Source organism: Trachemys scripta, chromosome 2 (assembly GCF_013100865.1).
Source record: "Trachemys scripta elegans isolate TJP31775 chromosome 2, CAS_Tse_1.0, whole genome shotgun sequence".
Taxonomy (NCBI): Eukaryota; Metazoa; Chordata; order Testudines; family Emydidae; genus Trachemys; species Trachemys scripta.
Genome location: NC_048299.1, coordinates 228,167,905 through 228,191,359, shown reverse-complemented (window position 1 = coordinate 228,191,359; position 23,455 = coordinate 228,167,905). Strand labels below are relative to the sequence as shown.

The 23,455-nt window shown below is 40.7% G+C and overlaps 1 protein-coding gene across 3 annotated transcripts in view; it reads left to right on the top strand.

The window, feature by feature from the left end:
- The window catches only part of JPH1 (junctophilin 1), a 111,127-nt gene extending 87,747 nt beyond the window's left edge, over positions 1 to 23,380 (top strand). The window contains exons 4-6 of one of the 3 annotated variants that reach the window (XM_034763147.1): positions 6,709 to 7,370; positions 20,784 to 20,879; positions 21,049 to 23,380. In XM_034763147.1, the coding sequence (XP_034619038.1) occupies positions 6,709 to 7,370; positions 20,784 to 20,864 (743 nt within the window). In that variant the 3' untranslated portion in view covers positions 20,865 to 20,879; positions 21,049 to 23,380. Of the gene's footprint in view, positions 1 to 6,708; positions 7,371 to 20,783; positions 20,880 to 21,048 lie in introns of those variants that run through there. The other 2 variants (XR_004644769.1, XR_004644770.1) reach the window with 2 other exon arrangements.
- Positions 23,381 to 23,455: the final 75 nt, after the last annotated feature.

The window sequence follows — 23,455 nt, the reverse complement described above, 5'->3', positions numbered from 1 at the left end:
CCTACCCGTGGTGCACCACATTTTACATGGATGCAAGCACTTGTGATGAGTACTTGCAGCACCAAAACACGCACCCAAGCATGCATGGACCCAAGCAATATACAAAGATTGTCGGCTGTACACCAAAGTAACTTGCATTGACCAAACTTTGTAGCATAGACACGGCTTTTTGTCTTTTAATTTGCCTGTCTGGGCAAACCTATTGACCCTGAGACATCTCAATGCTAGAGCTAGCAAGTAGGAAAAATATATTATTGCCAGGCAGGCAAGGACAATTTTAAAATCCAATCCAGAGAAGTAAAGTTTAATGACTTCCTGGGCACACTGTTGACTGGGACTTAAAAATCCTGGGTATACTGACTAACCAGTCAGAGGCTGAAAATGCAAATCAACTTCTGACCTCAGGTTCCTTGTAAACAGCACTGAATGCTGTGTCATCAACTATCCCTTTACTTTCAAATCCCAGCTGAAATTGTATTCTAAACCTTTGCCTAGATCATGCATTTCTCCCTCCTTCTGCTATTATTCATTTTTAAACTACACAATTGTATGAACCGTGTTCTCATTATGAAAGATGCTGTACAAGTGAAGTTGTACTGTTTCTGTAACCATTGATTTGACTGTGTTACTCAAAACTTGCTCAGAGCTTGTGCAAACAGTCTGATTGTTTATATCATATGAACAAGATGGAACATGTTACTGAGTAGTTTGTGTTATTTTGTCATTTTTTTGTACAATTGAGTTCACTGAAAGGTGCTAGTTCTACAGTGTTTCCCATCAAAACGCCTCAGATATGACCCGGAATGGGAAACCATCTTTAGACATTAGAAGAATACTTTAGTGCTGGATCCTGCAAGGTGTTTACTACTTGAAGGAGATCAGCACCTTGAAGGATTGAATCATTAGTCTCCAATTCCATTCAGTCCTTGGTCACTGTACAGATACTGCCAGCAAATCTCACCAAATATAAATAAATCCACAACCATAGTAAGTGGTAATGTGGACAAAACTGTCCACTGACCCCAGCAATTCATTTTACATATGCCTCTAAACAGCCATCCATTGACATGTGCTGCCTAGCAGTGGAAAAGCTCTTTTTTCGTGTAATTTAACCTTTCGAAATATTAAAATAAAACAGGCACCAAAGACTTTAATTATAGCTCTTCCTCCCTCCACATACTCACATCCACAATGAAGTAATAAAAAAATCCTGTCTTTCTAAAGTTTACTGAATACAGTTATTTTCACCCTAGTGCTGACTCACTGAAATACTTAGTTTAAGAGACTGATGAGGGATTATTTTTATTTCCTTCCCCCACAGTTATCATCCTGACTTCTGAGAACTGCTTACCTATAAAGGTCCTACCCTGCAAATCTCTAACATGAGAAAGTCTTGCTGAAGTCTATGAGCATTCTCCATGTTGGGGATCTGCAGGATAGGGACCCTCTAATAATACATCTTTGAGTTCAGGTTGAAGTCAGACTTTAGTCATAAATATTCAGTAGCATATAAAATAATTCTCACTGACAGAACAGATATTGTTGGCAGCTGTAGTGTTACAGAAAAACATTGATCTCCTCACAGGATAACAAAGTCATAGGAGTTTCACTAACTTATTCCTCAGTGAACAGCAATCAATAGTTGTAATACACTGTTCAAAAAAGATTATTCAGTTTTTTAAACAACTAGAGCTTCAGCTTTCGCTACAACCAGTGTGCTCTTGCTTTGCTCCAGAGTACAACACAGTAAAGACCTGTGTATTTACCTGATAATTATTTAGTATTTCTGTCTTCCAGACCAGAATGAATGTAGTAATTACTTTTTAATTCACTAAATGTAACTCTCAACTAATCCAAAGTGGTATGACGTATCAGTGTATCTGTTTTGTTTCTGAGGGCCAAACTGGAGAATGGCCTTTTAGTTATTCAGACATTGGACTGGGATTCAGGAGATGCAAGTTCAATTCCTTTTCTGCCCAAGACACTCTTTGTGACCTTGGGCTATCACTTAGCCCATGATATAGCAGAGCTCTTGAGCACATGCACAGTTCCATTGACAACTGACTATTGAGTTCAGTGGGACTATTCAGTTCAGCATGTGCTTAAGTGCTTTGCTAAACTGAGGCCATGATCTCTCTGTGCCTCAGTTCCTCATCTGTAAAATGGGGATTTGATATTTCCTTTTGCTGCCTTTTTTCTGTCTTGTATAATAGGATTGTGAGCTCTTCAGTCAAGTATCAGAGGGGTAGCCATGTTAGTCTGAATCTGTGAAAAGCAACAGAGGGTCCTGTGGCACCTTTGAGACTAACAGAAGTATTGGGAAAATAAGCTTTCGTGGGTAAGAACCTCACTTCTTCAGATGCAAGGGTTTGCATCTGAAGAAGTGAGGTTCTTACCCACGAAAGCTTATGCTCCCAATACTTCTGTTAGTCTCAAAGGTGCCACAGGACCCTCTGAAGCTCTTCAGTGTCTCTCTTACTATGGATACAACCACTGCTTAGCAGAGTGGGGCACCAATCTTGGTTGTGCACTTTAAGCATGGATGTAATACAAATATTAGCAATATTTTCTTCACTTAGGCACTGCACTGACTTCAGTGAGCAATGGATCTGATAATGTCATCATTACACCTCTGACAGTTTGGGGTGAGGATTGGAACCAAATTCTGGGAGCATTGTGTGGACATCTCAGGGCAGAATTTAGCCTTAACACAATATAATTACACTTATTATCATTAAAGTGAACAGAAATGTCGTTCATTACCTAGGAATTAAATCTACTGTGTCCAAAAGCAACTATCATTATTATTAGTTAATCAGTTATATAGAAATAAAATAAGTTAGGGGATGTTACATAATTACGCACTCCGGTTTAAGACAGGAATAAGTGTTTGCTTGATAATTACCACTGAAATACTCTGAAATTGAATTATGTACTGTCATCATGTACTGTACTTTGAATGACATTAGATTCTGTATAGAGAGTTGCCATCTTTTCTTTTTCTACAAAACCCTGCTTATATAAAATTGCACCATTTTAATTCTTCCACGCTAGGTTTCTCCAGGTTTTAAAGTGGTGCCTTTTTTCTAGAAAATTATTTGTACAGTGTTTCTCTTTGAACAGGACCTTTAAATATTTTTTAAATTTAATATAAGTCTATACAGAAGGAAAGACTGAACAATGTTTGCTGTATATACAGGTGTGTTTTGTTTGTCATGCTTTAGGCCTGGTCTACGCTGGGGAGGGGGAAATCGATCTAAGATACGCAACTTCAGCTATGAGAATAGCGTAGCTGAAGTCGACGTATCTTAGATGGAATTAAAATTACTTACTTCGGGGCGCGGGATCGATGGCCGGGGCTCCCCCGTTGACTTTGCCTCAGCCTCTTGCACTGCTGGAGTTCAGCAGTCGACGGAAGAGTGATCGGGGATTGATTTATCACGTCTACACTACACGCGATAAATCGATCCCCGATAGATCAATCGCTACCCGCCAATCCGGCGAGTAGTGTAGACGAGAGCTTAGATTCCCTTCTCTACTGAAGAGCAAACACAGTTCAAAACTAGTCTCTAGAGTTAACAGTACATGGATCTTTATATTTTAGTCACCATTATTCCAATTATTATTATCCAATTAGTCTCTTAGGTAATGCCAAGTGACTCTCAAACCAGCATTTTTGCATACAGTATGTAATGATAATACTACTTTGTAGTTTTGTAGACCTCCCACCCAAACCACTTAAGGATAAAATATTAAGGATTGTGGCTGGGCCTGCATAGGAATGCAAGTAGAGAAAAAGGACACAAGGGGCATATCTTGTGCAGGGAGCCAGCCACGTTAGGAGTAGAGCATTCGTTAGCGCTGTTGGTATAGCTAGCCTCCATAAGGGGAGCTAAAAGGGGTGAGCTGAGAGCAGAGCCACAGACCCACTTCCTTCAACACCAGCAAGTGGAGTTGGTCTAATAGGGGAGGATGCATGTTTCACCCTTCAAAAAGTTGGTAGAGCTTCTTCAACAGCATGTTCTTACCTACAGGCCTAATAGGCATCTGATTTAGTCATCTGGACTCCAAATGCTGCATGACCCAGCTCAACTGTCACTGTTTGGCATGGGGATCTCAATGTTTTGCATACTGGGATACCCACCTCTCCATTTAATCATAGAGAAAACTCTTTTCATATTCACCAGTCTGAGAATCCATAATCCCTAGCCCTAATGAGTTAAGCTTCAGGCAGTAACCCCTAAGAGGGAGCACATTCATAGACATAGTTAAGAGTGCCCAGTTGGAAAGATTTTACTGGTGCTAACAGGATTTCCCATTTTAAAACAGGGAATAGCTCCAGAACAAGGAAGATGTTTTCAAGCAGGCGAGTCAGTTGCGCCCACTAAACTATCCCTTTTGACAGGTGGGCAAACTGAGACAAAGAAAAGTTGTGACTTACCCAAGGTCACACAGGAATAGAAGTAAAAATCACTTAAAGAATGAATACACCAGGATGTAGTGTATTCATTCTTTAAAAGCAACTGAAAGTGTACTATTACACTAGCGGAATAGGTAATTTAAAAATAATATATTATCATGCCATTTTAATTATTAAACCATCAAACTGTTACCTGGTTTATGTGTTAGCATGCACAGCTGGACCAGAAGATGAACTTGTTCACAATGAAGACACTGTATCACAATAAACACTGCTTTTTTCCAGTTGAGACACAAAGGCAGACACTTGATTAGGCCAGGATTTTTCTATCATCAAAAATGAGTCATTTGTACTAATTACCTTTCTTGAAGAGAGGAATTGCCTTTATAGCTGGCAAAAAAAAATAGGATTAATTTTTCATTATATCTCTTCAGATATAGAAATAAATATAACAAAATACAATACATGCTCATTAAATTACACTAATGAGATTGGGAGATTCACTGCAAGAGACTGAATTTTGGATATTTAGTGATAAGGGTTCAGAACATGCCTATGAAGCACAAAAGCCCTGAACTGAGGAGACATGCTGCCCCTGGGAAACAGCAGGAGGAATCATGCTTCAGGGAAACTAAATTCATCCCTATCCATCCTAATGCACACGGGAAGGCTACATATCTGTATGGGGTGCACCCTGCCCCCCCTCCAGCTTTAGCCCCTCTTCCAGGCTGATGAGGAGGCAGGAGCAGGGCCTTGGCCTTGGCCTTGGCCCCATGTCCTCTCTCCCTCCTTGGGGTTCTCTGTATCCCAAGGGAGTAGGGATGTAGAAGTCCCTGTGCTCCCTGGAGTTCAGAGACTACAATTTTGCCAGTTCCCAACATGAGCTGCCCCGCCTTTTTAAGCCCCTTACACACTCCCCTTTTACTTCAAACCTGTGTAAAAGACTAAGCAGAATGTTGCTCTTAGTGAACAAAGGCAATAAAGAAACCAAGCTCCTGCATTACAGAGTGGGCTTTATTACTCTTTCAGTTACATTTTAGCTTTAACTAGCTGTGAATAATGCATCATAGAATATTGCTAAATGTAATACTGCCAACTCTTGTGATTTTTGTGATAGTTGGTGTTTCTTTAAAATCAGCTTCTGGAATCAAGCGATTATGTGACAATCTCAGCTCTTTTTTTGTTTGTGTGTGTGTGTTTGTTTAAAGTATATTTCTAGCCTTCCTGGTTGTAGAGAAAAGCTTGGAAATGTGACTAGAGTATGTCCTAAGGGCTAAAAAAGGAGTCAAAGAAAACAATTAGCTTTTTTTAAAAATCTCATTACTATTAAAACTGTCATAATTGTAGAACCCTTGAAGACAATACTGTAAATATAATGAAGTATATTTTATACAAATAATGACAAACTAATAATAAGACCTTACTACAGATCAGTATTAAAACTTTAAGAGGGAGAGAGACCATCACTTTGTATTTGTGTGTTAGGAAGTCCGTACTTCACTGAGTTTCTGTTGCACAGGGACACAGCCTTTTAGTGGCAATCTAATTCCCAGATCCCAGCAGCAACAAGTTACAATATTCTTTACCAGATGCTATTATTGTAAAGGATTAGAAAGGGGGTTGTGTGTGTGTAAGAGGAACTAGGTGAAATTTCTGAGTAAGAGCCCAGGTCTACTCTGCAATGAAGACATACCGAAAGACAGAGACAATGCAATCCCTCACACAAATACCCACTCATAATCAAACCAGAAAACTTATAAAAGATTCAAGCTCAGTCTCCTACAGACTATTAAGGCATAAGGAGAGAGATTGCCTCCTAAGTATTTAACAACCAAAATAACAATCAGGTATCATGGTGATGAGGGCCATGTATGGTAGGTAGACAAAAATGAGCAATTAGAGAAAAAATGTTATTTGTATGCATGCGACAAATAAATGTTAGCCACTTGGGGGTGAGATTCAGAAAGGTATTTAGGCACTTAACTCCCATTGATTTCAATGGTTTCATTTGGAGACCATCTGCTGTATTTTCTATGTCCCTTTGCAAGGTTGAAGGCAAAGTGATCAAACCAATAGTGAATAGCCCAAATTATTGCCAAGCAGAGAGGAAAAGGTGCAGCAACTTTAATTAGCAAATGCATTATAATATAAAGTCCAGAAATGAGTGAGTTTTTATTTTCCCTCTTAATTTCAGCTTCGTACCAGATCCATACCCACAGTGTGGCAGATTTGGCACCTGGCCCTATTCTTGTTTTAATGAGATAAGATTTTGTTATACTGTTTTTCAGGCCCTGATTATATCAAACAAAGATTTCAAGACAGTGTGGAGGTAAAAGAAAACCCTGAAGAAAAGGTTCAAGAAAAAACACCTTCCCCCAAAGAGTCTCCTCATTTTTATCGAAAAGGCACCACACCCCATGGGACACCTGAAGCAAGCCCAAAGCACAGTTCTCCTCTTCCATCTGAGCCTTCCCCTACCAAACAATTGAAAAGACAAAACTCCAGCTCAAAGACGAGACTCACTCAAGAAAAAAAGAGTTTAGCTAGTGAGACTGTAACAGCCGTGGTCAACAAGCCTCTGTATTCAAAAGTACCCGTAAAGGAGGAGATAGCGGTGAAACATCAGCCAAAGTTTTCAGCCCACCACAATCCCATCAGCACAGAGAATGGGGAACTGCATGGTCATTACCATGGCTACTACGTAAAAATGAATCCAGCACTGCTTCCACATGAGCTCAGGGAGGAGGATGAAGATGTCAACTCATCACCTTCAGCACTCTCACGGATATCAACTCCACAGAAGCCAAGTCCTGCCAGATCTGTTACTAATCCAGATGCCAAAGAAAGCAAATCTGATACAAAAGTAAAGAAACCTGAACTTGCTGCACCAAAGAATCCCGCTAATAATGAGTCCCATTCTTCAGCAGAAAAAGAAGTGGAAATCCATTTGGTAAGTACTGTTGGCAGCCCCTTCCCCTTCACTGCTCCTCTGCGTGCTACATCTCAACTTTGCAGTCTATGTCCAGGCAAAACTCACTGACTTCCATAGTAGTTTCATCTCTGTGTGGACTGCTGGATAACAGCCAATGGGAGTAAGGAACTGAGGTTCTTTACCTCACTGTTGCCTTTCTTAAAAATATGGAAGGGACAGATTGTAGCTGGAATATTGACAGTGGCAGTTCTTAGAATAAATTCTTGTGTATTGATGTAACAGCAAGATCCTTACACACACACACATGTTTTGGTGTTTTTTCATGTGTTCACCTCAAATCAATATTTTTTCCTTATTGGATATTTTGGCAGTGGTGGTTACACTGTTAGATTGATGCCAGAATCTAACAATTTCTAAATGTATACCCAAAAAATTATGCAGTACCTTCCAAAAATCCAATTTTATGAGTGTAACAAACATTTTTCCCCATTAATTGTTAAAGTGCCAGTGGGATTTACTGAAGACTGTCATTGAAAGGTTTAGAACTTCCATGTAGCTTTGCTGTAAACCTGCATATCAACATTATCAGCACAGGGATTATTGTTTGCCCTGAGAAAGGTAATTTCCAAATGCAGAGGGCTGCTGCTGAATAGTTAACAATGAATTACTGGGCAACCATTACAAAAATTATATGTAGTATCACATCAGGCACATGTGTGTTTTTATAATTTCAGCTTCAGAATCAACCTAACAGATCAGCTTCATCACCCATGTAACTCCCTTGAGCTAAGGGTTACCCTGTAAATGGATATGAATGTTTGGGGCTAAATCTATGTCAGTGTATCAAACAGGCCTTAAATACCCAGTGATGTGATAAAATTTTAATAAAGTCCTGATTACAGATTCTTATTAAATATCAGCTACAAAGGTGATATTTCAGCCTCTTAGGGTACATCTACACTGCAAAGAAAAACCCGCAGCTGGCCCATGCCAGCCAACTCGGGCTTAGGGGCTCAGGCTGCGGGGTTGTTTCTTTGTTGTGTAGACTTCTGAGCTCAGGCTGGAGCCAGGGCTCTGGGACCCTTCCACTCCATGGGATCCCAGATCCTGGGCTCCAGCCCGAGCCCAGAGATCTACACAGCAATGAAACAGTCCTGCAGCCCAAGCCCCATAACTTTAGTAGCTGCTGTTTAACATCCTCCTGACATTCCGTTGGAATGGAAACTATTTTATCATCATGTAATATGAACATATCATGTGTAGGGCTGTCAAGCGATAAAAAAAAATTAATCGCGATTAATCATGCGATTACTCGCGCTGTTAAACAGTAATAGAATACCATTTATTTAAATATTTTTGGGATGTTTTCTATATTTTCAAATACACCTCTACCCCGATATAACACGACCCGATATAACACGAATTTGGATATAACATGGTAAAGCAGTGCTCGGGGGGCGGGGCTGCGCACTCCGGAAGATCAAAGCAAGTTCGATATAACGCGGTTTCACCTATAACGCAGTAAGATTTTTTGGCTCCTGAGGACAGCATTATATCGGGGTAGAGGTGTATATTGATTTCAGTTACAACACAGGATACAAAGTGTACAGTGCTCATTTTATATGTATTTTTGAATACAAATATTTGCACTGTAAAAAAAACAAAAGAAATAGTATTTTTCAATTCACCTAATACAAGTACTGTAGTGCAATCTCTTTATCATGAAATTGCAACTTACAAATGTAGGGTTTTTTTTTTTTACATAACTGCACTCAAAAACAAAACAATGTAAAACTTTAGAGCCTACAAGTCCACTTAGTCCTACTTCTTGTTCAGCCAATCTCTACGAGAAACAACTTTGTTTACATTTACAAGAGATAATGCTGCACACTTCTTAATTACAATGTCACCTGCTGTTCACATAGCATTGTTGTAGCCAGCATCGCAAGATATTTATATGCCAGATGAACTAAAGATTCATATGCTTCTTCATGCTTCGGCCATCGTTCCAAAGGACATGCTTCCATGCTGATGACGCTTGTTAAAAAAATGCGTTAATTAAATTTGTGACTGAACTCCTTGGGGGAGAATTGTATGTCCCCTGCTCTGTTTTACCCATATTCTGTCATATATTTCATGTTATAGCAGTCTCAGATGATGACCCAGCACGTGTTCATTTTAAGAACATTTTCACTGCAAATCTTACAAAATACAAAGAAGATACCAATGTGAAATTTCTAAAGATAGCTACAGCACTCGAATCAAGATTTTAGAATCTGAAGTGCTTTCCAAAATCTGGGAGGGATGAGGTATGGAGCATGCTTTCTGGAGTCTTAAAAGAGCAATACTCTGATGCGGAAACTACAGAACCCGAACCACCACAAAAAAAAAATCAACCTTCTGCTGGTGGCATTTGACTCAGATGATGAAAATGAAAATGCGTCAGTATGCACTGCTTTGGATTATTATCGAGCAGAACCCGTCATCAGCATGGACGCATATCCTGAGGAATGGTGGTTGAAGCATCAAGGGACATATGATTATTTAGCGCATCTGGCATGTAAATATCTTGCGACGCCGGCTACAATAGTGCCATGCAAATGCCTGTTCTCGCTTTCAGGTGACATTGTAAACAAGAAGCAGACATCATTATCTTCTGCAAATGTAAACAAACTTGTTTGTCTGAGCAATTGGCTGAACAAGAAGTAGGACTGATTGGACTTATAGGCTGTAAAGTGTTACATTGTTTTATTTTTGAATGCAGGATTTTTTGTACATAATTCTACACTTGTAAGTTCAACTTTCATGTTAAAGAGATTACACTACAGTAGTTGTATTAGGTGAATTGAAAAATACTATTTCTCTTGTTTTTTTACAGTGCAAATATTTGTAATCAAAAATAAATATAAAACGAGCACTGTACACTTTGTATCCTGTGTTGTAATTGAAATCAATATATTTGAAAATGTAGAAAACATCCAAAAATATTTAAATAAATGGTATTCTATTATTGTTTAACAGTGCGATTAATCACATGATTAATCACAATTAATTTTTTTTAATCGCTTGACCGCCCTACACATGATATGTTCATATTATATGATGATAAAATAGTTTCCATTCCAACGGAATGTCAGGAGGATGTTAAACAGCAGCTACTAAAGTTAGACTTTTTAAAATCAGCAGACACAGATAACTGGCATCCAACAGTTTTTTAAAAGAGCTGGCCAAGGAGCTGTCTGGTCTATTAATATTGATTTTCAGTAAGGCTTGGAACACTGGGGAAGTTCCAGAGACCTGGAAGAAAGTTAATGTTGTGCCAGTATTTTGAAAGGGTGAACAGAGTGACCTGGATAATTATATGCTCATCAGCTTAATATCAATCTGAGGCAAAATAATGGTATGGCTGATAGAGTACTCGATTAATAAAGAATTAAAAGGGGGTAATATAATAAATGCCAATCAGCATAGGTGGATGGAAAATAGATCCTGTCAAACTAACTTGATATCTTTTTTTTTGAGATTATAAATGTGATTGATAAAGGTAATAGTGATGATGTAATTAATATACTTAGAGTTCTGTAAGTCATTTGTCTTGGTATTGCAAAACATTTTGACTAAAAGTAGAATGATAGAAAATCAACATGGCACATATTAAATGGATTAAAACCTGGTTAATTTATTGGTCTCAAAAATGTAATAATGAACAGGGAATCATCAAGTGGATGTGTTTCTACTAGGGTCCCACAGGAATTGATTCTTGGCCCTACACTCACTTAACGTTATCAGTGACATGACAGAAAACATAAAATCATAAAGTTTGGTGGATTGGTAGATAATGAAGAGGACAAGTCATTGATAAATTAATCTGGGTTGTTGGGTAAGCTGGACTGAAGCAAACAATGTGTGTGTCAGTGCAGCCAAACGTCAAGTCCTACATCTGGGGGAAAAGGTAGTCCATACTTACCAGATGAGGAACTCTGTCCTGAGAAGCAGCAACTCTGAAAAAGATTTAGCCGTCATGGTGGATAATCAGCTGAACGTGCGCTCCCAGTGCAGTGCTGTGACCAAGAGGCTAATGCAATCCTTGAATATATAAATAGGACACTGATGCAACCACTACTGGAATACTATGTCTAGTTCTGGTGTCCACACTCTAAGAAGGATGTTAAAAAATGGGAGAGGGCTCAGAGAAAAGCCATGAGAAAATATGCCTTATAGAGAGAGACTCAGGGAGCTCAATCTACTTAGCTTAACAAAGAGAAGGCTAAGGGGTGACTTGATTAAGTACCTACACAGAGAACAGAAATACAGGGTTCTTCAGTTTAGCAGACAAAAGTATAATATGATCCAATGGCTGAAAGTTGAAACTAGACAAATTCAGACTAGAAATAAGGCAAAAAAAAATTATAGTGATGGCAATTAACTATTGGAATAAATTTACTGTGGGATGTAATGGATTCTCCATCACTGGAAATTTTTAATCAAGATTAGAATTTTTTCTAAAGGATATGATCTAGTTCAAATGGGAATTAATTCAGAGGAGTCCTATGGCCTGTGTTGTATAGGAGGTCAGACAACATTATCACAATGTTTCCTTCTGGCCTTTTAGTCTATTTTGGAGCTGATACTGGCCTTTTACCCTGGGACCCTGACATATGTGGAAGGGTCAGACGTACACTACCATGAAGTTGTCAGGCCTTGGGGCGGGGGGAGGGGAATGTGTCTGAAGATGAACGGACAGAATCTCAGCCTGAAATTTGAATTTTCTGTTCAGCCCTGGTATAAGCAAGTGAAGTTGCACCTGCTTAGGCAGCATCTATCAGGCCAAATTTTTCTCATCTTTTCCACCATTCCTTCCAAACCAAATCATGATTAGGACCTGAGGGAGCTCCTAACTTTACTGACTAGCTGGAGCCTCTCTATATCAGAAATGTATCCTTCCACCTTCTCTGACAATCAGAGCAGGCAACAGACACAAACACACCACTAGCCAATGATCAGGAAAACTATGTCTTCACGACACACCACTGGCAGTGGCATGCAGAGTACGTGTAGCTACATGCTGCAGTGAAAAGCATACACACTGTGGGTTGTAAGTCAGCGAAAGGTGCGGAAAGGCTCCAGCAGCGGGTAGGCAGCAGGGACTGCCCTTTTTAGCAGAGTCGAGAGGAAGGCGTGACTTCGGCAAGTAGGGTATGTATCACCCTACAGGCATGTCTTTACTAACCTAAGCTATGCCTCACAGTCTATGGCTATTTATACCTGTGCGGAGGGGCTCCATATGTACCTACACTACTGAAAAAAGCATGCAGTGTAGCCATGCCCAAAAGATGGAAAGGGTAATAAGGGAATATCACACAGCAGACATTTATTTATTGATGCAATAGTTAGCCAGGATCTGTCCCTCTGCCTCTATTGGGGTACTTTAATTGCATTGGTCTTGAGAACATCTGTGTGGTGGGTGTATGAGAGAAAGGAAATTAAGTTGTGGGAGTTCATTCCAAATGTGAAGGCACTTTGCTATATGTTTTTAAAACTATAGTGTGTGTGTGTGTGTGTGTGTGTGTGTGTGTGTGTGTGTGTGTGTGTGTGTGTGTGTGTGTCAGTAGCTGATTTTTTCCAAGATATGTGGTGATGTGTGTCAGAGACGGGGTAAATTCTCTACCTATTTGCATTTTTAAAGCTCTGACAGGAGTAAAGCAACAAGAGGTACTCCAACAGCCTACCAGAACAAGGGTGTGTGTTGGTACAGAATTGTTATTAATGATGCTTGTGCATTTTTCTCCAAAGTTTTCACCACCCCCATTTCAACCTCAGAAATGATTTCCCTCATTCCCTGATTCCCTCTGCTCCGAGTCTATCCTGAACAGAGATTGTCAGCAAGTTACAGTTACCCATCCACTGAACTAACCCTGAAAAATCATTGGTGATAAATCAGATGAGATTTGAATTGTGATCAAAAAGATGAACAGATAGTGTTTTATCCTGTGCACCCAAGTTCTTCTACCAAATTGTTTGCATATTGGCTTAAATAAGGTAGTATTGGAAGAAGGGGCATGGCTCTATTATACTGTAAAAGACTATTTTGACAGTAATTAGTATTAAACCACAATATGTAGCCCTGTTTTACCTAAATCGAAGGGAATTACAGTATGCAGAATATCAAGTGGTATGGGGTATAGTCTCCTCTTAATGTGCACTTGACATCCATCAATCATACAATCTAATGTTCCTGTTGTGAAGAAAATACAGAGCTCTGGCACTGATCCTGTGAACTCCTATGCTTAGAGTTCCCACCAAAGTCAATGTCTATTCCTAATGCAAATGGATTGCAGGACCAGTCTTTACATCTCTTAGTTATTTCCCTGAGAAGTAGTGCCATCTTCTACCTCAAAATTAATTACATAGGGTTCTCTGACCTAAGGGAAAAGATGTTATCTTTCCTGCTACTGAAAAGATGAAAGGACAGTTTGATGCAGGACTAAAACTTTGCTGTTGCAGCTTCTTTATTGCACCTGTTCTAGTCAATCGTGCACAGCACAGACTAATTTTGCCTTTTGCTATTTTAAGCTCCTGCAGGGCATTAAAGACTTATTTTTGGTGCTTCACCTTAAAGCATTTAACAGTCAGAGCATATGTCTAAAAACTGGGGTCATGCTTTGCATAAAACAGGGGTCTCAAACTCAAATGACCATGAGGGCTACATGAGGACTAGTACATTGGCCGAGGGCCGCATTACTGACACCTCCCCCCCCCCCGCGCTGCCCTCGGCCTCGCCCCCACTCCACCCCTTCCATGAGGCCCTGCCCCTGCCCCTCCTCTTCCCACCCCTTCCTTGCCCCCATTCCAACCCCTTCCTCGAAATCCCCACCCCAACTCTGCCCCCTCCCTGCCCCCAGGGGGTGCAGGAGGGGTGTGGGGTGTGGTGGGGGCTCAGGCCAGGGAGTTGGGGTGTGGGGTGCAGGAGGGGTGAGGGGTACAGCAAGGGGTCAGAGTGCAGGGTCGGCAGGGGGTTGGGGTGCAAGAGGGGTGCAGGGTGCAGCAGGGGGATCAGGGCAGTGGGTTGGGGTGCAAGAGGAGTATGGGGTGCAGCAGGGGGTTCAGGGCAGGGGATCGGGGTGCAGGGTGCGGCAGGGGTCTCAGGATAGGAGTAACAGTGCAGGAGGGGTGCAGGGTATGGCAGGGGGTCAGGGTGCAGGAGGGGTGCAGCATGGGGCTCAGAGCAGTGGGTTGGGATGCAGGAGGGGTGCGGGGTGAGGCAGGGGGTCAGGGTGCAGGGTGCGGCAGGGGGCTCAGGGCAGGGAGTTCGGGGGGCAGGATCTGGCCCGGCGAGTACCGGGGGCAGAGCAGGCTCCCTGCCTGTCTGCCCTGCCCCCGCAAGAGACTGGAACATGGGGAAGGGAGGGCAGAGGGGCTGTGTGTTTCTGTTGCTTGAGGTACCGCCACCAGCAGCTCCCATTGGCCGCGGTTCCCCGTTCCCGGCCAATTGGAGCTGCTGGGGGCGCTGCCTGAAGCAACAGCCACACACAGTCCCTCCGCCTCCCCCTCCCTTCCCCATGTTCCAGCCTCTTCCCGGAGCGGCGCAGGGCAGGCAGGCAGGGAGCATGCCCTGCTCCCGGTGCACGTCCGGCCGGAGCCGCTCTGGTAAACACTGGGGGAGGGCGGGGGGGCTGCGAGGGGCTCGCGGGCTGCAGAAAATCACCCCGCAGGCTGCATGTTTGAGACCCCTGGCATAGAACAAAACTAAGACTGATCATTTTTGGAACATCAGAAAGCTCCACTTTCACAATTCTTGTTATCAAAAGAGGAAACAAAATATATTCACCACTGTGAATGGGGTGAGGCCCCATTTCTGTCAACTCAACATGGGTTGGTGCCCCAAACTCACCCTTTCTTCATTCTTTACTCAATATCAGTAAACATAATTCTTAACCTCCACTTCTTCATCAGCTTCTTCTTTCTAGGAAGGATTCCTTGTCTTATATCTTACCCCTCTCTTACTTTAGAGGCTCTCTACCTTTTATTCTCCATAATAAGAGCTAATGAGACCCACTTCATCTGGGTGATAGATGCATCAATAGAATAGCCCTCCATCTCCAGGCAGAGTTCTGGAACCTGATATCTTATCCTGTTGCTGTTTGAACTATAGCCCCATGTTGCTATTCAATCAAAAACTAACTGTCTTGGAGCTCTCATACCATGTGGAATGCAGTTCAGGATGTATGATAGGTAATGAATGAAATCCTGGCTCCACTGAAATTAGTGACAAAGCTCCCATTGACTTTAACAAGGCCAGGGTTTCACCTACTCCGTGTAAATCAATATTATTATTTATGGGTAGGATTTTGAAAGGAGTTGGCACCCAGCTCCAACTGAATTTCAATCCTTTGGAAATCCAGGCCCATATTACTGAAGCATCTACAGGCTCCAGCATGCTAGACACCAGATGAACATGTAGTAAGTGCCAGTTTGCAACCCAAAGAGTTTACAGCCCAAGTAGACAAAGGGAATAGAGTTATTGTTCACATTTTACAGATGGGGAATTGAAACACAGAGAGACTGAGTGATGTGGCCAGGGTCACACAGGAAGTCTGCAGTAGAGCCAGGAATTGAACCCACCTCTCCTGAGTCCAAGTCAGTGCCTTAACCATAACCATCCTTCCTCGCTGGAGAAATATATCCTAACAGTGAAGTGTATTGTATGGTTCTCTGTCCTTCTGCAAACGGAAAAGTGGCTTCAGTAGGAAGGGTCTCATAAGTGTATAAGGCTTGGCCTTTTCGAGTTTGCAAGTCATGCGTGTTTCAAACAGGTTTGTCGTAGAAAGGGATCCTCGTATGGCTGTGGTGCACTGAACCATGCAGATGTAAGCATCCAAAGTAGTTATAATAGCAGCCTCGCCTATGAAAATCCAAAGGCCAGTTTGTGGCAGGAGGGATGAGTCCCCATCTCTGTGAAGTGGAATGAAAGTGAATCTGATGGTCTATTTCAAAAACATCCAGGGGACCCATTGTTTCCTGTGGGGAATTTTCTGTAGACAATATCGCTGAAACTCTTAGTCATTTTTAACACACTCTCTGCTACAGCAGGGTATGTCTTCACTTCAGAGTTAACTTGGATGATTAGCACACAAGTAAACCTAACCTGGGTGTGAGCAGCCACACTGCAAAGTCCTGCCTGAGTTACCAGCTGCTGCACTCACCCATGCATGGCACTAGGACTTCTGGGGGTATATCCTATGATACCTTGTGCTGCAGTAAGCCAGGCCATTCTTTGCCGGCAAATTGTGAAATAATGTCTGTCCTTGTGGGGACATGGGGAGAATTGCGGGAAGGCACTGGAGACTATCAGCACTTTAGTGGTTTAGCCTGCATCCCCACTGCAGAGCGGTCAGGTTACCGACCAGAGTGTCAGGCTTTATCATACAGCCTCAGGTAGGTCAAAGATTTGTGTATGTGGATGGGGGCTGGAAGAGGGGGTTAGGGGCAACACCTAACTAGGGGTTAATTGCCATGAAGACATACCCCCACCAGACACTTGTAAAAATTCAGCAAAGGCTTCAGGATGTGACCCTCTAGCTCAGTGATTCTCAACCTTTCCAGACTCCTGTATCCTGTTCAGGAGTTTGATTTGTCTTGCATACCCCAAGTTTCACTTCAGTTAAAAACTGTTTGCTTACAAAATCAGACATAAAAATACAGAAGTGTCACAACACACTATTACCGAACAAGTGCTTACTTTTTTACATTTTTACTGTATAATTACAAAATAAATAGATTGGAATATCAATATTGTACTTACATTTCAGTTTATAGTAAATAAGGCTGTATAAACAAATCATTTGTCTGTATGAAATTTTAGTTTGTACTGACTTCGCTAATGTTTTTTATGTAGCCTGTTGTAAAACTAGGCAAATATCTAGATGAGTTGATTACCACCTGGAAGATCTCTGAGTACCCCCACGGGTAAACATACCTCTGGTTGAGAAGCACTGTTCTAACAATTTGTTGTCATGCAGAGCACTGTACTTATGCAGGTTGCATTTAACTGGCAAAACTATATAAATGGGGGCATCTCCCAGAGACCAGATTTAGCCCTGTTGGTACTTCTTAATGGAAAGACTACTCGTTAATGGGATCATAACAGGGCAGTAATTCTGCTTAAAGTGGGAAGACTCCAGCTCATTTAGGGTACATCTGCACTGTAGTTGAATGTGTAACACAGTAGCCAGATCCAATCTAGTTTTAATCTAGCGAGCACGGCTAATGATAGTAGTGAAGATACAGCAGCATGCACTGCAGCACAGAACAGCAACCCAAGTATGTATGTAGGGTCCCAAGTGGACCTATACAGGGGCTCCTAGCCCAGGCTGAAGCCCATGCCACCATATCTGTACTGGACTGGTTAAAGCTAGCATGGGATGCTTATATGAGCTGCAATTGCACCTTAAATTGCAGCGTAGACGTACTTAGTGACATGACCCAAGATTTTTAGAAGTTGCTAGTGATAGTGTGCACCAACTGGAGACATCTTAAAGCAGTGGTGGGCAACCTGCAGCCCATCAGCATAATCCGCTGGCAGGCCGCGAGACAGTTTGTTTACATTGACCACCTGCAGCTCCAAGTGGCCACAGTTTGCCATTCCCGGCCAATGGGAACTGCAGGCGGCCGTGCCTGCGGATGGTCAATGTAAATAAACTGTCTCGCAGCCTGCCAGTGGATTACCTATTGCCTTAAAGGGTCTAATTTTCAGAAAGTTCTAAGGAACCACCCCCTGAAAGTTAGGTCATTAAGAAGTGCCTTAAATTGGGCACCCAAAAACTGAGTCACTCAAAATCATTAGTCACTTCTGAAAATTTTGCCTCTGGATATTTATTTTAAAGTTTTGATCTTATGCTAGTTTTGTGTCTCTTCTCCTGGTCTTATTTGTTTGTTAGCTGTGATTTGTGCAGAAAGTCCTTCACCTGTTCCTGGCCGTGAGCTCACTTCTTAAATGCTAACTATACATGCTGGGCCATCACACCAGGCAGATAGGCCCAGTACAGATAGTGTGCCTCCGCCCATCTCCAATGGCCTCTCCATTCGTTTGACAGCCTCTTTGCATCTCAGCAGGCAGTAGCACTATCAAAATGGGAGTGTCTCCGTATTGACAACTTCAAGAGATCAAAAATCATGAGACGCAAAAAGATTGTATTACATTTTTTTTAGGTCAGTCTCTTGATTTTTGAATTTCCCATCCCCAGGGTGTATACATGTGACAATTAGTGTTGCCCATTCTCCCACATGTATTGGATAAGGTGATTTTGGCCCCTGCTGCAGGAGCTCTCACCCCCACATCTGCCCCTCTCCTGCCCAGTAATTAATCCTGTCCTCCATCAGTTCTCTCCCCACCCAACCCCACTTAGCTCAGCTCCCCTACCTCATCGACCCCCACCAGTCTCAGTTCACCCTCCTAGCACTCACACCATCTGCTCAGAAGCCATCATCAATACAGCCTACCCACTCCATCAGCCCCCACCCCCCTCACTTCAGCCCTACCCTGCAGCCCCCACACTATAATTCAGCTCTCCCAGCCTCACCTATGCTCCTCTTAGGCTTCTTCACCCTCCCCAGGCCTAGGAGGCCTCTAGGGGGGTCACCTCTCCCTCTTCCCAGGCTGGCAGGGATGCAGCAGCCCAGGGTTGACAGCCAGAGAGCTGCCACCTGGGGCTGAAAAAAAATCCTGAGCTTTGAGAGTTCTATCATGAGATCATGAGTGAGGCTTAATTTTACTTAGAACTCATGTCTCTCACAATAAATTCATGACAGTTGGCAAGCCTGTGTCTGTTAATTGTTAACTCCATTTCTCCAAGCCTAAAGGCCCCTGCAGCTACCATCTGTAGTGGATTCTATTGTAAGAGTACTATGAGCCCAGTCCTTGAAAACACTTATTACCAGGCCTAGTGCTCATCACTGTACAGACTGTTCTCACAGTAGTAAGCACTAGGCCTGGTAGTAAGTGTTTGCCTGTAATCATCTCTAAACCATTTTTAATACTATTTGATGTGATATTAGCACAAATACTGTTCATTTAAGACAGGCTTTGTCATTACAATATTCTAGCAAACAGTTCTCAACCTGTATCATTCCAGGGATTGTATAGCTGATGTCAATTATAGCCATTCAGTGTAGCGGAATTTTACAATAGATGATATTTGCAGTAAGTCAATAAATTCTTGTTATCCCTCTTGTGATCTTAAGAGTGATAATCCCATCAACAGGTCCAGCAATCTTGCCCTGCTCAGGTCTTGCCTTTTTGTGTGGCTCCTGTGTGTTTTCCATAGGAATTAATTTTATAAGTGATGTGGTTTTCTTTGTTTTTTTACTAGCAGTGAATTTGCATTTTTTAAAAGTTAATCACATGTAAGTCTGAGTAAATATGCCAAAAGTTTTAAAAGGAGAACCCAAGAACAGAGGCATCTCATCTGTTAAACGTATATGCCAAGCTATTCATAAGTGAGCATCTGTAAAAATTATCTTTCTGGGCACTGTTAAAAAAGCAGCGGTATATATCAGAAGGCTAACCAGAATCTTTGGTCATCTATTTCATATAAAAATGAAGAAATTATACAAGGATTAAGAGTCTGCTCTTTAATAAAATTTAGATTTTACTTGGAAGGCGGGGGTTGTTTTGACTTTTACATTTCTCTACAAAATTGACCACTCCATTTATAAAGTAAGGGAATTTTGCCATCAATATCTACAAGAGCAGGAACAGGTCTGTAATTCTGCAACTGTTAAAATTACAGCTTAAATATTTACTAACAGATTTCTGGGGGATCTCTATCATATCTTTTTTCTTAGCCAAACTACCTGCGGAGGGAAGGGAAAGAGGAAATTCCAGTGAGAATACTGCCAGTGCCAGGGCGTATTATTTTACATAACACAGTTATATTTTCTACTTTAAAAGAGGTTGGAGTCTATGAAGAGGCCCGAACTAGGGAAGAGGTGCTGTACTATAATCTTTTTTTTACTACTACTGAAGTTCAAGTTTTGTTTTAAAAATCTGGCATAGTTTTTGTCTTGCACTATTTTGTTTTCTTTGGACAATCACAGTTCCAAGAAAAACAACTTAATCCTGACTTGATTAAATCAGTATGATACCACATTTAATTTCACCTGCATTTACGGCATCCATTGCATTTCTCACACACATGATATTTAGCACAGCTGAATGCCAGAAATAATGAGTTTAAATGTTTTGTTTATCAGGAGTAGAGTCTGTACCTTTAGGGATGATTAATCTTTCAGAGGCAGGTTTTAAAAGGTCAAGACAAGGTCATGATATATATTTCCTGTTGTGACTTCATTTAGAACATGCATTATGTTCAGGCTTGCATGACTTTTTCATTTTAAAAAATGTAATCGAAACCCATTTTATTGTATTTTCAGGGTCCTAACTCAGTCATGATTGCCCTGGTAATGCTGTTGAATATTGGTTTAGCCATTCTTTTTGTCCATTTTCTAACTTGACTGGAATTAGAGAAGGTAAGAAAGGTCTTGTTTTTATAGAAGATCACCATATCCAAATCAGTTTGATTCCCCAGTTCAAATTATAAAGATTTACAAACTTTTAATGTTCCCTATTTTAATTTTAGCTATGCCTGAATGTGATTCAACATAGTTACTTAATGATATAATTGTTTTGACCCTTCAGTGAAGTCATGACAACTAGTGGTGTTAGCCCACAATTCTCTGCAGTTGTCTCATCAGCCTTTTAAATGGCACCAGTCGTACTCAGACACAGGGAAGGAGGCTTGGAATTAGGATGGGACGCAAGAGAGATGACACTTGGAAAATTCAGCCAGGGGCTTGATCAGTTTCTCTGCTGATGATTTGTGGCTTTTGGGGTCCTCTGGAAGCTGAAGCAGCCATGTTGGAAAACAACAACAAAAATCTGCTGAAACAGCCCAACCAGTGAAGTGCATTGGCTACTCCATCTGTTCCAGCAGTGTGTGACTAAACTGGAAATGTACGGAGCTGCACTTTTTGTTGATGGAAGCTAACAGCTGCCTTATTATTTTACCGTCTGATGTTTTTAGTAGGGAGATCGGAAAACGGCTGCCAGAGGAATGTGGTCAGAGGATTCAGTTGCTGTGGAAGTGATTCCAGCGTTCACTCCAATCTCATTAGAAGAAATAGTTAGCAGCATCACTCACCAGTCTTATTCCATTACCTGCTGCTTTTAACATCTCCTGCAATGGTCAGGGAGATTGAATTTCATTTGCTAGTGCATGATTCTGTTTTCGCTGTTGTTTAAACCTGATGTATAGCCATAATATAGTATGTAGCGCAACCTGGAGAAATGTACTAGTTGCATCTAGCAGCAGAAGCTAAAATCTGTTATACATATATATATTTTTTTATCTGAAGGTACAATTCTTGAAACTTGTTTTCCTAAATTATTACAGTTTAGCAGGTAATATACAGTAATGGCAAAGTTTTAAGCTATCCTTTATTGCTTCCAAAAAATGCTCAAATGCTTGTGTCAATAGCAAGCCAATTTGTAATACCATGAGAATCTTCAGGCAGTACCAGTACATTAGAAAAAGGAGGCAGAATATCTTGAGAAATAGGATTCAAGTGTTGCATGGTTTTTCTCTGACACCAGTGTTGTGGTAATCAGTAATTTGAATGAATATATTTTAATATTGGGATTTCTGCCAGCAGTTAAAGACAAGTCTTGTCCAAATGGACAGTAATGCCAATAAAAGCTAAGCTAGTTACTACATACAAAATTATTATTAATTTTAAAATACTAGCTTTGTGTTGAATACATTCAGGTAGAGCATTTAGATCCATTAAAATGATTGTTTATCAATTTGATGCCTTTATGTCTTTAAAGTCTGTATATAATTTTACCTCAACAACAACAACAACAACAAAAGAAAGCCACAGAAATTGTCATTTGGAACATTTGTCTTAAGTTGTTTTACAGTCCTATGTTATGCTGATGTGATCAATGTTTTTTCATGTGCCATTACACTGTAATTACTGTACCCTATATTACTCAAAAGCATGCTTCTTTACTTACAGAAGTTTATGTGGTGTGATCATTTTAAATTAAAATATTTACTTTCAAATCAAAAATAGAAAAGGGCTTGGAATATGGTTTATTTTATCTCTATTAGAAAAGATTTCATAATTTTTAGTTTTTGAACATGTTTGTAAACTTTATAATTGCTTGCATGGTTTAATGGAGAAGTTTCTTAAAAGCTACATTAGGTATCTTTTGATGCAGCACATAAAGTAACATAGGTATGGAATGAATATTGTGTAGCCTGATACAGCTCAGTGCAGGGCAATAACACGGTGTTTTATGCAGAAGCATGTTGAGAATCCTGTGGTTTGACCAGTGTGGAAGAAAGCAGACAGAGAGCAAATGAAGATAACTGGTATATTTATTCATTTTTAAAAATAAGTAAAATCATGTTTTACTTTTAAATTTAAGAAAGTAATTTTTAAATGAGAACAAATTTTAAAGTTCCTGTAAGTCTTGATGTAAGGATAAATGCTCCTGCCCCCACCCCATGTCTCCTTACAAAAAGAACTAATTTTGTAACTGACATTTAATTCTTATTCAATGTTTATTTAAAATACTTTATGCTCTGAAAATAATGGGGTAACAATCAGCTTCTGAAAATGTTTATAAATTTAAGCATGTTAGTACAATTTATAAATATGTATGATTTATAAGCTTTTCTAAAACAAAGCTCAAAAATTGTTGGTATTTTTCTAAAATGTGCACAGCTGTATTTTACATGAAAGGCTATTTATAATTAGTTGTTATACTGTACACTACATTTCGGACAGCACATGAAGCCTGCCAATGTACTTAATAATGTCACTTTGTCTATTTAAAGTTTCTTGCTGTGAAAAAAATGAACTCTTTATGTAGGAGTTTCTCTATTTATAAAAGTCTTGAACCCAAAATGTATAACGTACAGTTTCTACAACTGTATTTGCTCTAATAAAAAGTTGGTTATTAAGAGTTGCAAGTGGGTTTTTCTGTTCATGCGAACAGTATACTGCAAATATTTTCCATGGGAAAATGTCTTCTATCA